The sequence below is a fragment of the Ciona robusta genome, chromosome 1 (genome assembly GCF_009617815.1).
Source record: "Ciona robusta chromosome 1, ASM961781v2".
NCBI lineage: Eukaryota > Metazoa > Chordata > Ascidiacea > Phlebobranchia > Cionidae > Ciona > Ciona robusta.
This window is the reverse complement of record NC_143235.1, coordinates 14,375,146-14,394,766: the sequence shown is the minus strand read 5'-3', so window position 1 is coordinate 14,394,766 and position 19,621 is coordinate 14,375,146. Positions and strand designations below refer to the sequence as shown.

At 34.3% G+C, this 19,621-nt stretch overlaps 3 protein-coding genes across 5 annotated transcripts; 2 read left to right on the top strand and 1 right to left on the bottom strand.

Moving 5' to 3' along the window:
- Nucleotides 1-7,500: 7,500 nt before the first annotated feature.
- Nucleotides 7,501-12,520, top strand: LOC149743589 (sodium channel modifier 1-like). 2 transcript variants are annotated; one of them, XM_089887686.1, is made up of 7 exons: nt 7,501-7,697; nt 8,504-8,663; nt 9,328-9,404; nt 9,671-9,830; nt 10,332-10,532; nt 10,801-10,871; nt 11,447-12,520. In XM_089887686.1, the coding sequence occupies exons 1-7, from the start codon at nt 7,647-7,649 to the stop codon at nt 11,498-11,500; spliced, it is 774 nt and encodes a 257-aa protein (XP_089743812.1). In that variant the 5' UTR covers nt 7,501-7,646; the 3' UTR covers nt 11,501-12,520. The 2 variants fall into 2 exon arrangements, with proteins under 2 accessions (XP_089743812.1, XP_089743821.1); XM_089887695.1 differs by having other exon boundaries at nt 7,507-7,697; nt 10,332-10,420.
- Nucleotides 12,521-13,572: 1,052 nt separating this feature from the next.
- LOC149743588 (uncharacterized) lies at nt 13,573-17,408 on the top strand. Of its 2 annotated transcripts, XM_089887677.1 has the most exons (7): nt 13,573-13,699; nt 13,752-13,892; nt 13,949-14,101; nt 14,598-14,720; nt 15,140-15,259; nt 15,898-16,020; nt 16,574-17,408. In XM_089887677.1, the coding sequence occupies exons 1-7, from the start codon at nt 13,621-13,623 to the stop codon at nt 16,720-16,722; spliced, it is 888 nt and encodes a 295-aa protein (XP_089743803.1). In that variant the 5' UTR covers nt 13,573-13,620; the 3' UTR covers nt 16,723-17,408. The 2 variants fall into 2 exon arrangements, with proteins under 2 accessions (XP_089743803.1, XP_089743795.1); XM_089887669.1 differs by having other exon boundaries at nt 13,649-13,892.
- On the bottom strand, nt 17,284-18,671 carry LOC149743587 (uncharacterized). The gene is made up of 3 exons (XM_089887706.1): nt 18,427-18,671; nt 17,949-18,158; nt 17,284-17,611 (listed from the first exon to the last, which is right to left on the bottom strand). The coding sequence occupies exons 1-3, from the start codon at nt 18,669-18,671 to the stop codon at nt 17,416-17,418; spliced, it is 651 nt and encodes a 216-aa protein (XP_089743832.1). The 3' UTR covers nt 17,284-17,415.
- Nucleotides 18,672-19,621: the final 950 nt, after the last annotated feature.

Genomic DNA, 19,621 nt, shown 5'->3' with positions numbered 1-19,621 from the left:
GGCAAAATATTGGTCCTGGAACTGTAAAAATGGTGTTGCTAGTAACAAAATATTGTTGCCAGGGACAAAATATTGGTCTTGGAACTGTAAAAATGGGGTTGCTAGTGACAAAATATTGTTGCCAGAGACAAAATATTGGTCCTGGAAAGGTAAAAATGTGGTTGCTAGTGACAAAATATTGTTGCCAGGGACAAAATATTGGTCCTGGAAATGTAAAAATGAGGTTGCTAGTGACAAAATATTGTTGCCAGGGACAAAATATTGGTCTTGGAACTGTAAAAATGGGGTTGCTAGTGACAAAATATTGTTGCCAGAGACAAAATATTGGTCCTGGAAAGGTAATAATGTGGTTGCTAGTGACAAAATATTGTTGCAAGGAACAAAATATTGCTCCTGGAACTGTAAAAATGGGGTTGCCAGTGACAAAATATTGTTGAGAGGGACAAAATATTGGTCCTGGAACTGTAAAAATGGGGTTGCTAGTGACAAAATATTGTTGCCAGAGACAAAATATTGATCTTGGAGCTGTAAAAAATGGGGTTGCTAGTGACAAAATATTGTTGCCAGGGACAAAATATTGGTCCTGGAACTGTAAAAATGGGGTTGCCAGTGACAAAATATTGTTGCCAGGGACAAAATATTGGTCCTGGAACTGTTAAAATGGGGTTGCTAGTAACAAAATATTGTCGCCAGGGTCAAAATATTGGTCCTGGAACTGTAAAAATGTGGTTGCTAGTGACAAAATATTGTTGCCAGGGTCAAAATATTGGTCCTGGAACTGTTAAAATGGGGTTGCTAGTGACAAAATATTGTTGCCAGGGACAAAATATTGTTGCCAGGGACAAAATATTGATCTTGGAGCTGTGAAAAATGGGGTTGCTAGTGACAAAATATTGTTGCCAGGGGCAAAATATTGGTCCTGGAACTGTAAAAATGGGGTTGCCAGTGACAAAATATTGTTGCCAGGGACAAAATATTGGTCCTGGAACTGTTAAAATGGGGTTGCTAGTAACAAAATATTGTCGCCAGGGTCAAAATATTGGTCCTGGAACTGTTAAAATGGGGTTGCTAGTGACAAAATATTGTTGCCAAGGACAAAATATTGTTGCCAGGGACAAAATATTGATCTTGGAGCTGTGAAAATAGGGTTGCCAGGGACAAAATATTGCTCCTGGAACTGTAAAAATAGTGTTGCCAGTGACAAAATATTGTTGCCAGGGACAAAATATTGATCTTGGAGCTGTAAAAATAGGGTTGCTAGTGACAAAATATTGTTGCCAGGGGCAAAATATTGGTCCTGGAACTGTAAAAATGGGGTTGCTAGTGACAAAATATTGTTGCCAGGGGCAAAATATTGGTCCTGGAACTGTAAAAATGGGGCTGCTAGTGACAAAATATTGTTGCCGGAGACAAAATATTGGTCCTGGAACTGTAAAAATGGTGTTGCCAGTGACAAAATATTGTTGTCAAGGACAAAATATTGGTCCTGGAACTGTAAAAATGGGGCTGCTAGTGACAAAATATTGTTGCCGGAGACAAAATATTGGTCCTGGAACTGTAAAAATGTGGTTGCCAGGGGCAAAATATTGGTCCTGGGACTGTAAAAATGGTGTTGCTAGTAACAAAATATTGTTGCCAGGGACAAAATATTGGTCTTGGAACTGTAAAAATGTGGTTGCTAGTGACAAAATATTGTTGCAAGGAACAAAATATTGGTCCTGGAAATGTAAAAATGAGGTTGCTAATGACAAAATATTGTTGCCGGAGACAAAATATTGGTCCTGGAACTGTAAAAATGGGGTTGCTAGTAACAAAATGTTGTTGCCAGAGACAAAATATTATTGCTGGAATTGTAAAAATGAGGTTGCTAGTGACAAAATATTGTTGCCAGAGACAAAATATTGGTCCTGGAATTGTAAAAATGGGGTTGCTAGTGACAAAATATTGTTGCCAGAGACAAAATATTGGTCCTGGAACTGTTAAAATGGGGTTGCTAGTGACAAAATATTGTTGCCAGAGACAAAATATTGCTCCTGGAACTGTAAAAATGGGGTTGCTTGTGACAAAATATTGTTGCCAGGGACAAAATATTGCTCCAGGAACTGTAAAAATGGGGTTGCTAGTGACAAAATATTGTTGCCAGGGGCAAAATATTGCTCCTGGAACTGTAAAAATGGGGTTGCTAGTGACAAAATATTGTTGCCAGGGACAAAATATTGGTCCTGGAACTGTAAAAATGGGGTTGCTAGTGACAAAATATTGTTGCCAGGAACAAAATATTGGTCCAGGAACTGTACAAATGGGGTTGCTAGTGACAAAATATTGTTGCCAGGGACAAAATATTGCTCCTGGAACTAAAAATGGGGTTGCTAGTGACAAAATATTGTTGCCAGGGACAAAATATTGCTCCAGGAACTGTAAAAATGGGGTTGCCAGTGACAAAATATTGTTGCCAGGGACAAAATATTGATCTTGGAGCTGTAAAAATAGGGTTGCTAGTGACAAAATATTGTTGCCAGGAATAAAATATTGGTCCTGGAACTGTAAAAATGGGGTTGCTAGTGACAAAATATTGTTGCCAGGGACAAAATATTGATCTTGGAGCTGTAAAAAATGGGGTTGCTAGTGACAAAATATTGTTGCCAGGGGCAAAATATTGGTCCTGGAACTGTAAAAATGGGGTTGCTAGTGACAAAATATTGTTGCCAGGGGCAAAATATTGGTCCTGGAACTGTAAAAATGGGGTTGCTAGTGACAAAATATTGTTGCAAGGAACAAAATATTGGTCCTGGAAATGAAAAAATGAGGTTGCTAATGACAAAATATTGTTGCCGGAGACAAAATATTGGTCCTGGAACTGTAAAAATGGGGTTGCTAGTAACAAAATATTGTTGCCAGAGACAAAATATTATTGCTGGAATTGTAAAAATGAGGTTGCTAGTGACAAAATATTGTTGCCAGAGACAAAATATTGGTCCTGGAATTGTAAAAATGGGGTTGCTAGTGACAAAATATTGTTGCCAGAGACAAAATATTGGTCCTGGAACTGTTAAAATGGGGTTGCTAGTGACAAAATATTGTTGCCAGGGACAAAATATTGATCTTGGAGCTGTAAAAATGGGGTTGCCAGTGACAAAATATTGTTGCCAGGGACAAAATATTGATCTTGGAGCTGTAAAAATAGGGTTGCTAGTGACAAAATATTGTTGCCAGGGATAAAATATTGGTCCTGGAACTGTAAAAATGGGGTTGCTAGTGACAAAATATTGTTGCCAGGGACAAAATATTGATCTTGGAGCTGTAAAAAATGGGGTTGCTAGTGACAAATATTGTTGCCAGGGGCAAAATATTGGTCCTGGAACTGTAAAAATGGGGTTGCTAGTGACAAAATATTGTTGCCAGGGGCAAAATATTGCTCCTGGAACTGTAAAAATGGGGTTGCTAGTGACAAAATATTGTTGCCAGGAACAAAATATTGCTCCAGGAACTGTAAAAATGGGATTGCTAGTGACAAAATATTGTTGCCAGGGACAAAATATTGATCTTGGAGCTGTAAAAATGGGGTTGCCAGTGACAAAATATTGTTGCCAGAGACAAAATATTGGTCCTGGAATTGTAAAAATGGGGTTGCTAAATATTGATCTTGGAGCTGTAAAAATGGGGTTGCCAGTGACAAAATATTGTTGCCAGGGACAAAATATTGATCTTGGAGCTGTAAAAATGAGGTTGCTAGTGACAAAATATTGTTGCCAGAGACAAAATATTGGTCCTGGAATTGTAAAAATGGGGTTGCTAGTGACAAAATATTGTTGCCAGGGACAAAATATTGCTCCTGGAACTGTAAAAATGGGGTTGCTAGTGACAAAATATTGTTGCCAGGAACAAAATATTGGTCCTGGAATTGTAAAAATGGGGTTGCTAGTGACAAAATATTGTTGCCAGGGACAAAATATTGGTCCAGGAACTGTAAAAATGGGGTTGCTTGTGACAAAATATTGTTGCCAGGGACAAAATATTGCTCCTGGAACTGTAAAAATGAGGTTGCTAGTGACAAAATATTGTTTCCAGGGACAAAATATTGGTCCTGGAACTGTAAAAATGAGGTTGCTAGTGACAAAATATTGTTGCCAGGGACAAAATAGTGGTCCTGGAACTGTAAAAATGGGGTTGCTAGTGACAAAATATTGTTGCCAGGGACAAAATAGTGGTCCTGGAACTGTAAAAATGGGGTTGCTAGTGACAAAATATTGTTGCCAGGGGCAAAATATTGGTCCAGGAACTGTAAAAATGGGGTTGCTAGTGACAAAATATTGTTGCCAGGGACAAAATATTGCTCCTGGAACTGTAAAAATGAGGTTGCTAGTGACAAAATATTGTTGCCAGGGACAAAATATTGGTCCTGGAACTGTAAAAATGGGGCTGCTAGTGACAAAATATTGTTGCCAGGGTCAAAATATTGGTCCTGGAACTGTAAAAATGGGGTTGCCAGTGACAAAATATTGTTGCCAGGGACAAAATATTGATCTTGGAGCTGTAAAAATGAGGTTGCTAGTGACAAAATATTGTTGCCAGAGACAAAATATTGGTCCTGGAATTGTAAAAATGGGGTTGCTAGTGACAAAATATTGTTGCCAGGGACAAAATATTGCTCCTGGAACTGTAAAAATGGGGTTGCTAGTGACAAAATATTGTTGCCAGGGACAAAATATTGGTCCTGGAATTGTAAAAATGGGGTTGCTAGTGACAAAATATTGTTGCCAGGGACAAAATATTGGTCCAGGAACTGTAAAAATAGGGTTGCTAGTGACAAAATATTGTTGCCAGGGACAAAATATTGCTCCTGGAACTGTAAAAATGAGGTTGCTAGTGACAAAATATTGTTGCCAGGGACAAAATATTGGTCCTGGAACTGTAAAAATGAGGTTGCTAGTGACAAAATATTGTTGCCAGGGACAAAATAGTGGTCCTGGAACTGTAAAAATGGGGTTGCTAGTGACAAAATATTGTTGCCAGGGACAAAATAGTGGTCCTGGAACTGTAAAAATGGGGTTGCTAGTGACAAAATATTGTTGCCAGGGACAAAATATTGGTCCAGGAACTGTAAAAATGGGGTTGCTAGTGACAAAATATTGTTGCCAGGGACAAAATATTGCTCCTGGAACTGTAAAAATGAGGTTGCTAGTGACAAAATATTGTTGCCAGGGACAAAATATTGGTCCTGGAACTGTAAAAATGGGGCTGCTAGTGACAAAATATTGTTGCCAGGGTCAAAATATTGGTCCTGGAACTGTAAAAATGGGGCTGCTAGTGACAAAATATTGTTGCCAGGGACAAAATATTGGTCCTGGAATTGTAAAAATGGGGTTGCTAGTGACAAAATATTGTTGCCAGGGACAAAATATTGCTCCTGGAACTGTAAAAATGAGGTTGCTAGTGACAAAATATTGTTGCCAGGGACAAAATATTGGTCCTGGAACTGTAAAAATGAGGTTGCTAGTGAATGAATGAATAAATGAAATTTATTTCGTCTCTTCGGTCACGATAGCGAAGAACAAGAGAGTTGACAAAAGCGAAAAGACAGGTAGTAACGGTAAAACAACAGTTGTTAAAACACGCTTATTGATAAAAAAGAAAGAAATATTGTTTTGGATAAAAGGCGTGACCGTTACACCCTACAGACGATACAATGTGAAAATTAAATAACATTTAATTAAACATATTAAAGTTCTAATTTGAAGAAAAGTGTGCGTAAGGACACAACCCGTACAATGGGGGGAGTCGGCCTTAAAGAAGATTGATCCAAAGATTGGAGCATGATGAAAAAAAAAACCCCCAAAAAGAAATTCCACCAAAGTTTACAGTAAACAGTTTCGAGTGCACACTTATGTAGGATTTAGAATCAAGTGCATTACATTAATACACATCACAGTAATAATAAACATTGGAATAGAAAATAAAACAAAAAAAAACAAACAATCATAATAACAAATAAATAAGAAACAAAATGGAAAAGGGGCAGCAAGTATAATTTCGGATTTGTTGCAAATTGTTTGAATTTGTCCATTGTTGTTGTGGATCAATCCTTGTGATGCCTGGAGCTCGGGTTCATGAAGGGTTCCTTCGATTTTGGTTTACACCTGCAATTTAAAGTATTTGTGGGCAGTAAATCTGTTTATGGTTTGCTTTGGAATTGGAAAGTTAGGAAGAATAAGATGAAAAAGTAAGGAAAAAATATATAAACAAATATTAAAAAGAAGAGACAATCAACAGAATTGAATAAATAAAAAAAAAATAAATAAATAAAAAAAATAAAAAAAATGAGCAAGACTGAGTGACATGCATATGGGTGTTATATAACGATAATGATGTGAGCTACAAAAATAGTAGCTTGATGGACAGAGTTCTATTAGGGCCGGCACAAGGATAATTTGGAAATTAAACAAACAAAACACGAGTGTGCCAACGGCTTGCCAAGTAATAGTACTCATGTCGGTGTGAACACTGAAATAATGTGCAACAAATTATGGTGATAGTGAATGTACATGCTGCAATAGAGTAAAAGTCGGAACATGCAAATGATACAAAAGTAAAAAATTGGGAGTTATGGTGTTTCACAGTGGTCAATTTAAAATAAATCAAAGTATAAAGTGCAACAATGGGAAAATAGTGCTGTGTGACATTGTAGACAAAATATTGTTGACAAAATATTGTTGCCAGGGACAAAATATTGGTCCTGGAACTGTAAAAATGGGGTTGCTAGTGACAAAATATTGTTGCCAGGGACAAAATATTGCTCCTGGAACTGTAAAAATGGTGTTGCTAGTGACAAAATATTGTTGCCAGGGACAAAATATTGGTCCTGGAACTGTAAAAATGGGGTTGCTAGTGACAAAATATTGTTGCCAGGGACAAAATATTGGTCCAGGAACTGTAAAAATGGGGTTGCTAGTGACAAAATATTGTTGCCAGGGACAAAATATTGCTCCTGGAACTGAAAAAAATGAGGTTGCTAGTGACAAAATATTGTTGCCAGGGACAAAATATTGGTCCTGGAACTGTAAAAATGGGGCTGCTAGTGACAAAATATTGTTGCCAGGGTCAAAATATTGGTCCTGGAACTATAAAAATGGGGTTGCTAGTGACAAAATATTGTTGCCAGGGATAAAATATTGGTCCTGGAACTGTAAAAATGAGGTTGCTAGTGACAAAATATTGTTGCCAGGGACAAAATATTGGTCCTGGATCTGTAAAAATGGGGTTGCTAGTGACAAAATATTGTTGCCAGGGATAAAATATTGCTCCTGGAACTGTAAAAATGGGGTTGCTAGTGACAAAATATTGTTGCCAGGGATAAAATATTGCTCCTGGAACTGTAAAAATGGGGTTAATATTACTCTGAGGTTAATATTACTGGGGTTGCCTTAACGGAAATTTTTATGTCCGATCACGTCTGCGTCACGTTCATGTCACGTCACGGACTATAAACACGCAAAACGAGTTATGTTAGGGACTTTCCCCGAAATAAATGTACCTTCTTACAACCATTTTGATACTGAGATTGTAATCTGTATACTATATGAATATGTCATTGATTTGTAAACGCTATATAACTTAATGTAAAACACTAAACCTTTGAGATCATTTCGATGTCTTTTAAGCGAGAAGGCAACGACGCAGCTTTGCTGCATTCTTTAAAGGTAATTATTATACACTTATTAATTTATTCAAAATCTTTATTTGTATATAAAGACTATGGTTTAATCAAAGAGATTTAATCTCTTTGGTTTAATCTTTAGCAAGGTTATTCTTGTTTAGTAATCATATTTACAAACTGTTTACCTGGATATTCATACGCTGCCAATTCAGTTAAAATCTCATTTCAAAAACTTTTGCTTACAAATTATCAATGTTTTGAAATACCATTCATTTTATTAAGATATAAAAGGTTGACTTAGGAAAGGCTAGTGTAGAGTTCTTTTAACTACTAAGCCTGCTAACCCCTAACCACCAACCTCTAACACTTTCCACCAGCCTAATCTAATTCTTCACACATGTGGCCGCTTCTGCATGCTTGTTGTTGCTCTGACTGGCATGTAAATAGTTAAATAATACCAATAGCGTTGTCAAGATACCTCATGTTTAGACACTAGTGAAGAATTTTCTGATACATTACAGATTAAACTGGTGTAAAGTGTTGGAGGTTACCAGATAACGTAGAGGGCGGGGCAGGGGGGGGGGCATTCTTTACTATAGCACCAAATATTTATCAAGTTTCCAACACATTGGTCTGTTGTGTTCTGCCTGAAACTGCTTTAATTATAACCTGGTGCTGCGAAAACATAGCAGACAGAAATCAAGTCTAACACACTGTTTAATATATAAGATCTATATTGTGTCTAAATGGCATTGACTGTCTCTTATTCAAACAGAATGTTCATGTTTTTATTCAAATACAATGTTTAATGATGTAACAATTTCTTTTATTATTTTTATGACATCACAGAGGCGAAGGCGTGATGAAATGTTCTCGTCTGATATCCCAACTGACGAGGCTTCATCCATGCGTGACGGTCGATTAACTTGTCTTGTGTGTCGTGCTCGGCCAATTCTAGATAATCTAGATATCTTAAGAATTCACCGGAAAGGAAAGAAACATTCACGAAGTAAAATATAATTGAAACCTTTGTAAAGAAAAAAATCAAAGTCAAATTGTTGTTGGCTTAGTTCAATTTATATTGACCCTTGTTTTTTTGTTCAGACATTTTTTTCGTATATGGCAGATTGTTTGTTGTAAACTGTAACATTTGTTTCTGCCACCAGGCATAATATTAAATGTTTTTTTTAGTTTTGCTGATTTATGCTTTGATATGAAAAATACCGCTTCAAAATTATTCAACAAATGACTTTTCCATGCAAAAATAATACTGGAAAGATTTAAAATATATAAACCCTTATTTTATCACATGTATGTATGTATGAATGTAACTTACTTTATCCTCGCGTGGCCGGAAAACGACAGTCGTTATTACACGGGTTTAACACCTCGTGCCAGCTTACGAGTTACCATGTATGTTACTTTATGGGTGATTATTTTTTTGGATTTTTTCTTTTTTATGTATGGCTGATAATTTGGACATCCCATTAGTGACCACTGGGTTGGAGCAATTGTCGTTAAGTGTCTTGCCCAAGGACACATAAGCCCACAATGGTAGCAGCGTCGAGCCTTGAACCCATTACCTATTGGTTACAGGCAGGTGCGCTAACCACTTTGCCAGGACGCACATATATACCCTTTAAATAATTTCAATATATTATCTTCTATTTTAGATCTAGAGCAGTTTAACAAACATAAACAAGAACATATTCAACTGCTTGATCAAAGAATAAGAGAAACAGAAGAAAAGGTTTATTTTTTACATTTGTTGTTTTTACATTTATTGTTTGCCAAGGAGTTTTGGAGGTCATGACCCCCCGTTTTGCAAAACAATTAAAATTTGTAATATCTAGTTTTTATTTTAGAAAAGTTTTGTTCCTTAATACAGTAGTGAATTAAGGTGTAAAAGAAGGGTTTCGTTGAAAAAAATTTGCTGCTTTTATAAACCTCGCGCTTATTTTTTCAAGTTTACCTGCCATGCTGCAATAAATATTAAATAAGATTATTTTATTCAAGGGTGAAGACACAAAGCAGTTAAAACAACAAAGAAACAAAGTTTTATCAAAATCTAGTTTTCAAAAACAAACTGTGTACAAGCCATGTAACCGAATACAGCGACCAAGAATAAAACTAAACTTAAAAGAAACATTATGCGAAGAAACAAAACCAGTTGCTAGTAAGATATTTATAACAAAATATTCAAATACAAAGTTGCATATGTGGTAACTCCTAAGATAGTAAAACTACATTTTGATATACACCAGTTTATCATATACAGCTATGGGGACTCTTTTTGATCAAACTTTTATACACGTCTCTTAACAGACCTAAGAAATAAAATCTTCCCCTGTTATAACTTATAGTTTTTCAGCCATGCAAGGGATATATAAAATATTTGCCATTTGTTCAGTGAACGTTATATGGCACAGATTTTTAAATACTCAGTCAATTAAGACATCTACTAAATTATTTTAATTTTGACCAAGGGATCAGAAATTTATTTCAATTCCGACTGAGGTATTTTAATGTTTTTTTTTGACTGAGGTATTTTAATGTTTTTTTTGGCCCAGCGCCAAGGCTCGGGCGCTTGCATTGTAACCGAATGGTATTGATCTAAATCCTAGGACCTTACCCATACAGAATATAATAGAAGTTTTTTTAACCTTATTTTTCACAGAAGCAGCTCCATCTAAACAACCAACCTCTCATAGCAGGGCTTCTTGTCTAGAGAAGGTGACAACAACTAAAACAACTGAACTCGTTCAAGTAATGATGAATTCTGCATTTTATAAACTTATTCATTACGTCCACAATGGTAGCAGTGGCGAGCATTTAATTGTAACCTCTGGGTTAGAGGCAGACAACCTTTGTTTCCCAGGTGCCAGACATTTATTAACATTAAATAATATTGTACAGTGAGTGGGAAACTTACCTTCTGAAAGGAAATACACATTCTTAACTTTGAGTTATTATAGTTACATGTCTAACAAAACCAAAATGGAAAGTCTGAAAATAAAGTACAAATCACTGACAAAGTTGTAAGCGGGTATAAGGTGTATCAAATAGAACACCTGTGTTATAAGTTATAACGACCGTCGACTGCCTTATTCGAAAACAATAAAGCATTGACCTTAATATTATTGTAGAAAAGAGATTTATCTCATTTAAACAAGGAAGAAAAAGAGAAACGGTTGAAAGAAGAAATGAAATACTTAAGGTATATATATATATATATATGAAATTATAGTTTTAGCACCACAAATGCGCTAGGTTTTTTAACAATAAAAAATTGCTGACATAAAATACCTGAAAAAACGAAACAGTAAATGAATGTTTACGACCCCGATTTTTGGAAAATAACCTTTCGAATAGTAACTTTTTAATACTAACACAGGTAGATATGAGAATATAGTGTTCATTTCGTTTTATAAACAATAAAAGATTTCAATATTTACTGTAAAAATGCACAGTTCAAACAGTACATTAAGTATATGTGTAAGTCCCCTGTTAGAAGATAGTTGATATTAATAAACTTATAATATTAATAAAGCAATATATATTACTATGGGGTAAGATGGTACACCTTTAACACATAATATCCGAGTAACAGGGATCGTTTTTCAGCCGTTTTTTTTTAACAATTAGGAAAATTTATGGGACTCGTGAGGATATGGTTTTATAATTCTTTAAATGTTTTTTTCTTTACTACCAAATGGGACGAGGAAAAAGAATAAAAAGGTGTCCAATCTTCCCCCACCTTACTACATTTATTTCAATATTTACTGTTTGCAGCCAAGGTTGGTTAAGAGACAATTGTGGGAATTGGGTTCAAGATCCAAGTGTTGAGTTTGATTCTGATGAAGAAAAACCATTATGATGTCACAACTAAGTTATGATGCCACAACTATATTATGATGTCACAACTACATTATGATGTATTAACTTTGAAAACTATTTTTAAACCAACTTTTATACATAGTGTGTTTAGGCAACTGTTTTTTTGCCATGGTGTATTTAAAACCTCCGCAAGGGTAAAAAAGCATCAATTTATTTATCACCGCTATCTCAAAACATTTGAAAATATTCCTGTCTTTTTTAATTAATATTACTTTATTTAATATTAATGGAACAAATCAATAAACTAAACATATAGATGTTTTAAGATAGAGGTAGACTACCAAATGAAAAAACGAACATATAACAAAATCTGTTTGTTTGCATGCGTTCCTAAAACATGATTGGAATGTGTTTTTTTGTCAAATTATTTTTTCAACTTTTTTCGTAAATCTGGAGTTACTTTAATTATTATCGTGTTTAAAACTGTTGGTTTTTGTTGCACATAAGTAGTTTGATTTATAATAAAACTGTTTTATTTCATTTTGAAATATTGTTGAGCAAATAGAAATATACTAACTGTCATCATGATTCATGATGTCATAATATTTTGGAAAAAACTTGGTTTTCTACATAATAATAATAACTTTAATAATAATAACCACACTTTTTATCTATAGTGCGTTCTAACAACTGTTTTTTGCTGTTGATTTCCTTCTCTTTGTCCTTTAAATAACATGATTTTCACTATCATTTTACAAAATTTAATTAAAAATTGATATGTTTTAAAACTCTAAAGAAGTTTTTTTAAGTGGCAGACACTAGTTACAGTAAAATTCACATTTTTCACAACAAAGAGGTCGAAAAATATTTTATCAGAAATATTTGAAGCAATTTAAACCGTTACTCAAACAATGAGCATCATTTAATATTCCAGATTTGAAAAATCATTTTTTTTTTAATTATATTTTACAACATAAAAAATGAAGTTACATTTCTTGTGACAATAAAAGTTGAGCTATTACATCATAAGCCTCACTATGTTTTATAAGAGACAACTTCCTAGTGGGTGGGTAAACGTATATCCTGTAACGCAACAAGTAGTTAGCAAGGTAGTAACTTCCTAATGCTAAATTATAAAAGCTTATTTACTGAGAGTAGCCTACTGTATATAAAAGTGGAATACTGTATACATAGTCAAAATTATTATCATTTTACTGAAATAGGTACTAAGTATGTACCTTTATAATGGTGACATTTGATGGTAGAATAGGCTATTAAAGTCTATATTAAGTTTATATTAATGAAGTACTGCGAGGTGTTTTATTTAATAGAATACTGCGTTTTGATACTGAATCATATAATTGTGTTAATTCGTTTGCACATTTATTAGAAATAAAGTTTATTTTAAGTGGATTTTAGGGAAATACGGTTCTTAGATAGTTTTATTTAAATGGAATTCTACGTCATCTAAATGAGTAAATTTGACTGTCGATTTATTAAAGTTTATTTAACTCGAAGACAAAACAGCCTACTATATATAAAGCCAAAAAATTATTAGATCCAATATTCATTCCAAAAGTTATTAAGGTCTAATATTTATTTTCGTGTATTCATTTTTTAAGCATTGTGTTTGTCCTAATGATTAAACTTGATAGTGAGTTTAATTAATTGGATACCTAGTTAGAAAAAGGGAAGTTAATTTTACTCAAAGACAGAGTAAAAAGTTGTTTTACTTGCAAGCAGATTACCGTTTACCCATCCCAAAGTATTTTAAATAGAGGTCTTATAACTATCGGAATCAAAATTTTATTCCGTTACCTCCATTACAAGGCATAATGTAAATAATCTTTAGCGGCTCATCTGGTATAAAAAGTTTTTACATCCATATTAAATATTAAAAAACGATGTAAAATATTAAATTTTAAACATTGTGGATTGGTTGCCATATTTTGTCTTTATATTTTAATTATTCTCTGATCTTCGCTAAGGTTATTGAAGACACATAAAGTTATTATCTTTATTATTATGTTGAAAACCAAGTTTGTCTATTTCGTTGTTTCGTCTGCCAATCAACAAGATATTAGGGAACTAATTACAATTTAATCATTATTTTCAGATACTTAAAAATAATGGAAATATTAAATTCCATTATTGTGTTAACAATTATTACTTATGCCGAATATTCTTCAGCTAATGTTCAAAGCAAAGGTGAGGTTTAATATGCTTACAATTCAAAGTAATAACAACATTATTTTTGCAGTGGTTCTGGGATTTACTATAAACATCGATACAGGAGTAGCAATCGAGAATTATCGTCCTATTTTTGCTTATGAAAACATTACATTGGCGCAAGAAGGTTCCAGAAAGTTAACTAATGGAACAGGAGTTATTGTCTATAAAAGTACAGTTTGTTATGGAGACCTAAACTCTTACATTAACAATTTGTTTTATTTTTAGTTCCTGACATTTGCTCACCAATCAATTATTGTGGAGACGCAAATTTAACAAATTGTCAACCATTAGAAACTTCTATTGCTAGATGTTCTTGCCATAGTGGATATTTTTTGATGGTCAAATTGGATAAACAAAACAAAACCAAAATTATTTGCAGTAGGTTTATCCTTTTATAAGTCAAGCTTTTTGATCCAAACTGTATTAAAATTGTTGAAACGCAGTTAAAGCAGGGCCATTTTTTACACCTGGATAACTGATATATAATTTCAAATAGATGAATGTAACTTGCTATATCCTAGCTTGAATGAATAAATGTAACTTACTTTATCCTCGCGTGGCCAGAAAATGGCAGTCGTTATAACACGGGTTAATACACCTCGTGCCAGCTTACGAGTTAGCATGTATGTTACTTTGTGGGTAATTATTTTTTCTAGATTTTTTTATTTTTCTTTGTATAGCTGATAATTTGGACAACCCATTAGTGACCACTGGGTTGAAGCAATTGCCAGTACGTGTCTTGCCCAAGGACACATACGCCGACAATGGTAGCGGCGTTGAGCCTTGAACCCATTACCTCTGGGTCATGCTCGCTAAATGCTGTGCCATGGCGCTGGACAAACAAATTTAATTAGCTAACATTTATTTACAATAGAACCAGGTAGATGTCTATCAGAGAAGCCTTGTAATTTAAACCAAATATGCGAAGATACTTCTGTCAATAATTACACATGCAATTGTCAACCAGGGTTTGAAATGAAATCTTCAAAATGCCAAGGTTGGATGTGTGGATGTTTTTTAACTTTATGTAACTTATTTTACCGCGATTGTTATGAGAGGCAATAGCAAAAATCTAACACATGCGTTGTCAGTGGCACAGCCAGAAACAAACATAACTAAATATTTAGATTATCTAGTTTTAATTTACATCTAAACTATTTATACTAGGACTAGACATAGAAAACAAATTTATTTCACTTATTTATCTAGTTTTACCACGATTGTAATGAGGCAATAGTGAAAATCTAACCCATAATTTATCCTTTTAAAACACTCTGTATTATAAACCAAGATAATACAGCTTGTATTTATTTCAATTACAACAGCAAGGGTAATTTATGTTGGCAGTTTTAACCTGACATAACTTATTATTTATCTAGTTTTAACCGACATCTAAAGTTCTAAACTATATACTAGACATAGATGAATGCACTCGAAACCCATGTAACAACCAATCTTCTACTTGTACCAACACTGTGGGAAATTACAGCTGCATTTGCAGGAATGGTTATGAAAACAAAGATAATATCTGCCAAGGCAAGTCACCCAAAAATATAAATTTTAGGTTCCCGTAAAATACACATGATTAAACAAATTTTGAACCATAAAGTTAAGCATCATTACTGTGGTAGAAAAATATAAATTTTAGTTCCCATAAAATACATACTAATATCATTGGTATATAGGTCAAAATAACCAACAAATATTCCATTTACCACAGTTAGAATAAAAACAGTTAACTTTTGTGCTAAGGACAGCCTAAGGACAAAAAATTAAGGCTTTTTTATCAGTTTAATATTAGCTTAAATAGTTAATACAGATACTTTGGTTCTGTACATTAGTTTCTATTTTTAATCCAATACATTTTACTCTTTTATACAAAATCTTGGGGATAAACAAATTATACAACTTCACCATTTAATTCTAACACTATTAACATCAAAATGCATTAAACATGCATAAATGTTTATGGAATGACAAAAAATAATAGAATATATAACATAAGCTATTTCTTATCTGTTCTACCCTATCTGTTATTGCTATTTCTTTCTGGTACTATTAAGATCAAAGTATAATAAACTGTATTAAATAGGCATAAATATTACTTGTAATTTCACAAAAAAAATAAAAGTCACTACATTATTTAAAACAAGATTTTTTTATCTGATACACAGATAAGAATGAATGTGACTTTGCGTATGACTTTTGTGATCTACAATCAACTTGCACAAACACAAATGGAAGTTTCTATTGTGAATGCGACCCAGGTTTCTATGGCAACGGGACTGTCTGCACAAGTATGTATATACTTTAACGCTGGACAAAATTTAAATAAATGTAACCAATTTAAACTAAAAGCCAAAACAAATGTGAACAGAAACTGCAAACTGATTTTGCACTAGTAACCTCCTAATTTAGTTGTGTAAATAACTTAAAATATTAGCTACATCGTGTCTTTGTCTTTAAAATCGTAACTAATTAACAGGCGGCATTATTTTCTATCCTATATCATATGCCTAAGGTCCTGGGGTTTAGGCCAGAGTTGGCCCATTGCCCTAACACCCAGAAAAACTGCCCTCATTCTAATTATTTTGATTTACATTGTATTGTCTGTAGGGTGTAACGGTCACACTTTTTCTACAAAACATTATTTCTTTTTTGTTTTACCAATAAGGCAATAAGCGTGTTTTAGCAACTGTTGTTGTACCGTTACTATATTACTCTAAACTGTAAAGAGTACTATAGTTACTATTTTCACTCTGAAAACTTTTCCAATTTTCAATGTTATCGTACCGAACAAACAAACTAAATTTTCTTTCAGTAATTTATTTTTATACCTTCTATTTACAGAAGAGATGCTGACATACGAGCTTGCAGAAAAGATAGCTTACGCAACTCTCATTATACATGGGGTGTATGCTCTTATGCTGGGATTTGTGTTCATGTCATACTATTGCCCCAACAAAGTGACCACAACTTTCTGGAAGTTTTGGGACTAAAATCACTTGTTTTTATTACGGCTCCTAAGAACCCATTAGAAAGAAATTGCCACAACTGTCGTTTTTCATGGGACGGGGTATTGGTAATGATTTTAACTAGCATCACTTGTCCATACGCTACTTAATGTATTTTTAACATTTTCTACTATAAAATATCTTTTTAGCAACAATGAACAGGGTGTTCAGAAAGTCACTGTGCGCTGATTTATTATTTCAATCAGTCTATTCCAAGGGAGCAGCTGATTAAGGTGTTTAGAAACAAAATAAGAAGGTCAAAGCCTGTGTTGATGCTAACGGGGTCACTTTCAACACCATTTATAATTGTCATTCATATTTACCTCCTGAATTCTATACTGAAACATGTCTGTTAATAAATATGTAAGTGGACAGTGATTTTCCCAACACTTTCAACCAGGTATAATTTAGTTGCACAGTGACTTTCCCAACACCTTGTACTTTCCGAATACTACTTCAATGTGTTTTACCAACTCATTATGTAATAACTAGCTTTTGGTTAACAATGTATTTAAGAAGTTGTGAGATACAATCACCTAGAAGTACTTTCTTTATACTATTGTAGTTTATTTTTAACAACTTTTATTACATTAAAAAACTTTAATAAATAATGCATTCAAGTTATTACAAAATAATATTACTAAAAATAAAACTTATACAAAAACCAACAACACCAGTTTACACATTGAGCACGCAGGTACAGCCTATTGTTACATTTTCTGTTACAACAGAATAACTGTTTGTTTTATTTCTTCTCATAACTTTGATTTGCGCAACTAAAGGCACCGACTTCCCAACAAGAGTCTCTCTACCTTTACTAGAAGCAATGCACCCGCTACACAAGCATTTACTTTGAGGGATATATCTTGGTATTCTGTAACAAATACATAACTCTGCTTGTTTTCTAATACTTCTGGCATTTATTTAGACATCAAAAAAATCTTTAAACAGTTGATATATGCTGGTAAAAGCTTAACCATTGTTTAAAACATTAAATAAAAAGGCTCTGTCGTTTCAGGATATATGGTAGACGTGGTAAATTAAAATACACACATATCTACATAAAAATAAAACATAGGCTAATCAATAAAAAGTCGCATCCGTCACAACCAGACATTGTATTTATCGTCATCTGCACATATTTGCGACAAATTTTTGTTTAACAGCTTTGAATAGAGCGGTTACAGTCAAATATTAAACTCTTCACTCACCGTTTGTTGTCATAAACTAGTTCTGTGACGTAAGGCGATGTGCTTCTCGCCGTCGGGGAATTTTCGTTTATGACGTAACTTTCAGTCATTGTTGGACACTTGGCGGTGCTAGTGCCCATTTTAGAATTTTTCAAAGCAGATTGGTCAAATCGTGAAAGTTTGTAGGAGTACTGAACGTACGCTTGCTTCATAATACTTCGACATTGTTTCCTTGAAGGTTTTGATTAACTTTTACTACGTTGACGTCGAAGTATGCAAATACGTGGTAACTCGTAAGTGGGCACGAGGTGTATGAAACAGAACGCCCGTGTTATAGCGACTGTCGTTATCCGCTCGCTAAAATAAATAAATGACATACGTGGTAACTCGTAAGCGGGTACTAGGTGTATAAAACAGAACACCCGTGTTGTAACGACTTGGCTGCTCCGCTACGCAAGGATAAATAAGCTACATTCATTAAACATTTCAAAAAAACTACCTGTTTTGAGAGTTTAACGGGATTCTGCATCTTTTTTCGTTCCTTCTGTATCTAACTTCGTTTCCATAACAAACACAAACAAATAAAACTAATAAAAATAGTTTAAACATGATTTCTGCACACTTTGCAACATAAATAAAGTTTCGTCGTTGCCACCATCGAGGGCACGTGTCCTTGGGCAAGACACTTGGCGACAATTTCTCCAACGCAGTGGTCACTAGTGGGGTATCCACAATGTCAGGCATACATAAAAACAGTCTGTCACAAAGCTACATACGCGCCAACTCGTAAGCTGACACCAGGTGTATGAAACAAAACACCCGTGTTATATCGACTGACCTTTCCCGTGCACGCGAGGATAAAGCAAGGTACAATCGTTACGCATAAACAACTATGAAACCGACGGCCACGGAGGACATTTTGTCACTGATCTTGTCGTTTCCAATAAAACACCAACAAAGGTGGCATCGCCGAGCCTCGAATCCGTAACCTTTCGTTAAGAAGCAAAGGCTCCAACCACAGAAATGTAGACTTTAAGTCTGCCTTCTCTAGGTTTAAATCGACACTTCATTCGCTTGTTTTTATAACCCGTTTCTCAGTTTCGCGAAAATTCCAATTTTCCAAGCTAACTTTCGTTAGAAATTTAAATTCCCCCCGCGCATTGTTGTTAAACGAAGCGACATTATGACGTAATTAGGTGTAACAATGCTTCGTTGCATCACAATGTCAACAGTTTCTACCTGTTTCGATTAGCTATGACGTCACATGCTACCCTCGAAGCTTCGCTTTCGTAATCTAATCCTACGGTCGACGAATTAAAGACTTCAAAGTCAATAAATACAGTTTAAAACCTATATAAGATTTCTTAACACTTAAAAATGCAAATAATGTAAATGCGCGGTCGAATTCAAATATTCTGTTACTTCTGCTACCTGGCATATTGTAACTAATCTTTTAACGACTCATCTGGTATGAAGAAACGTAGTGTAATTTTCACGTTTCGTACTTCTTTCTACTGCTGCCTTGACACATTGGTATAACATACAGCGCTCGCCTCTTCACTAGTAAGCATACATATTCTTCAGTAATAAAGGTCGCATATAGAACGCGTCTTGAAGCAGTTTATTGCGTTTTTCTTTTGCGTTTTGTCCATTTTTTACTTGCGTTTGCATGTTGCTAATATAAGAAAACGTTA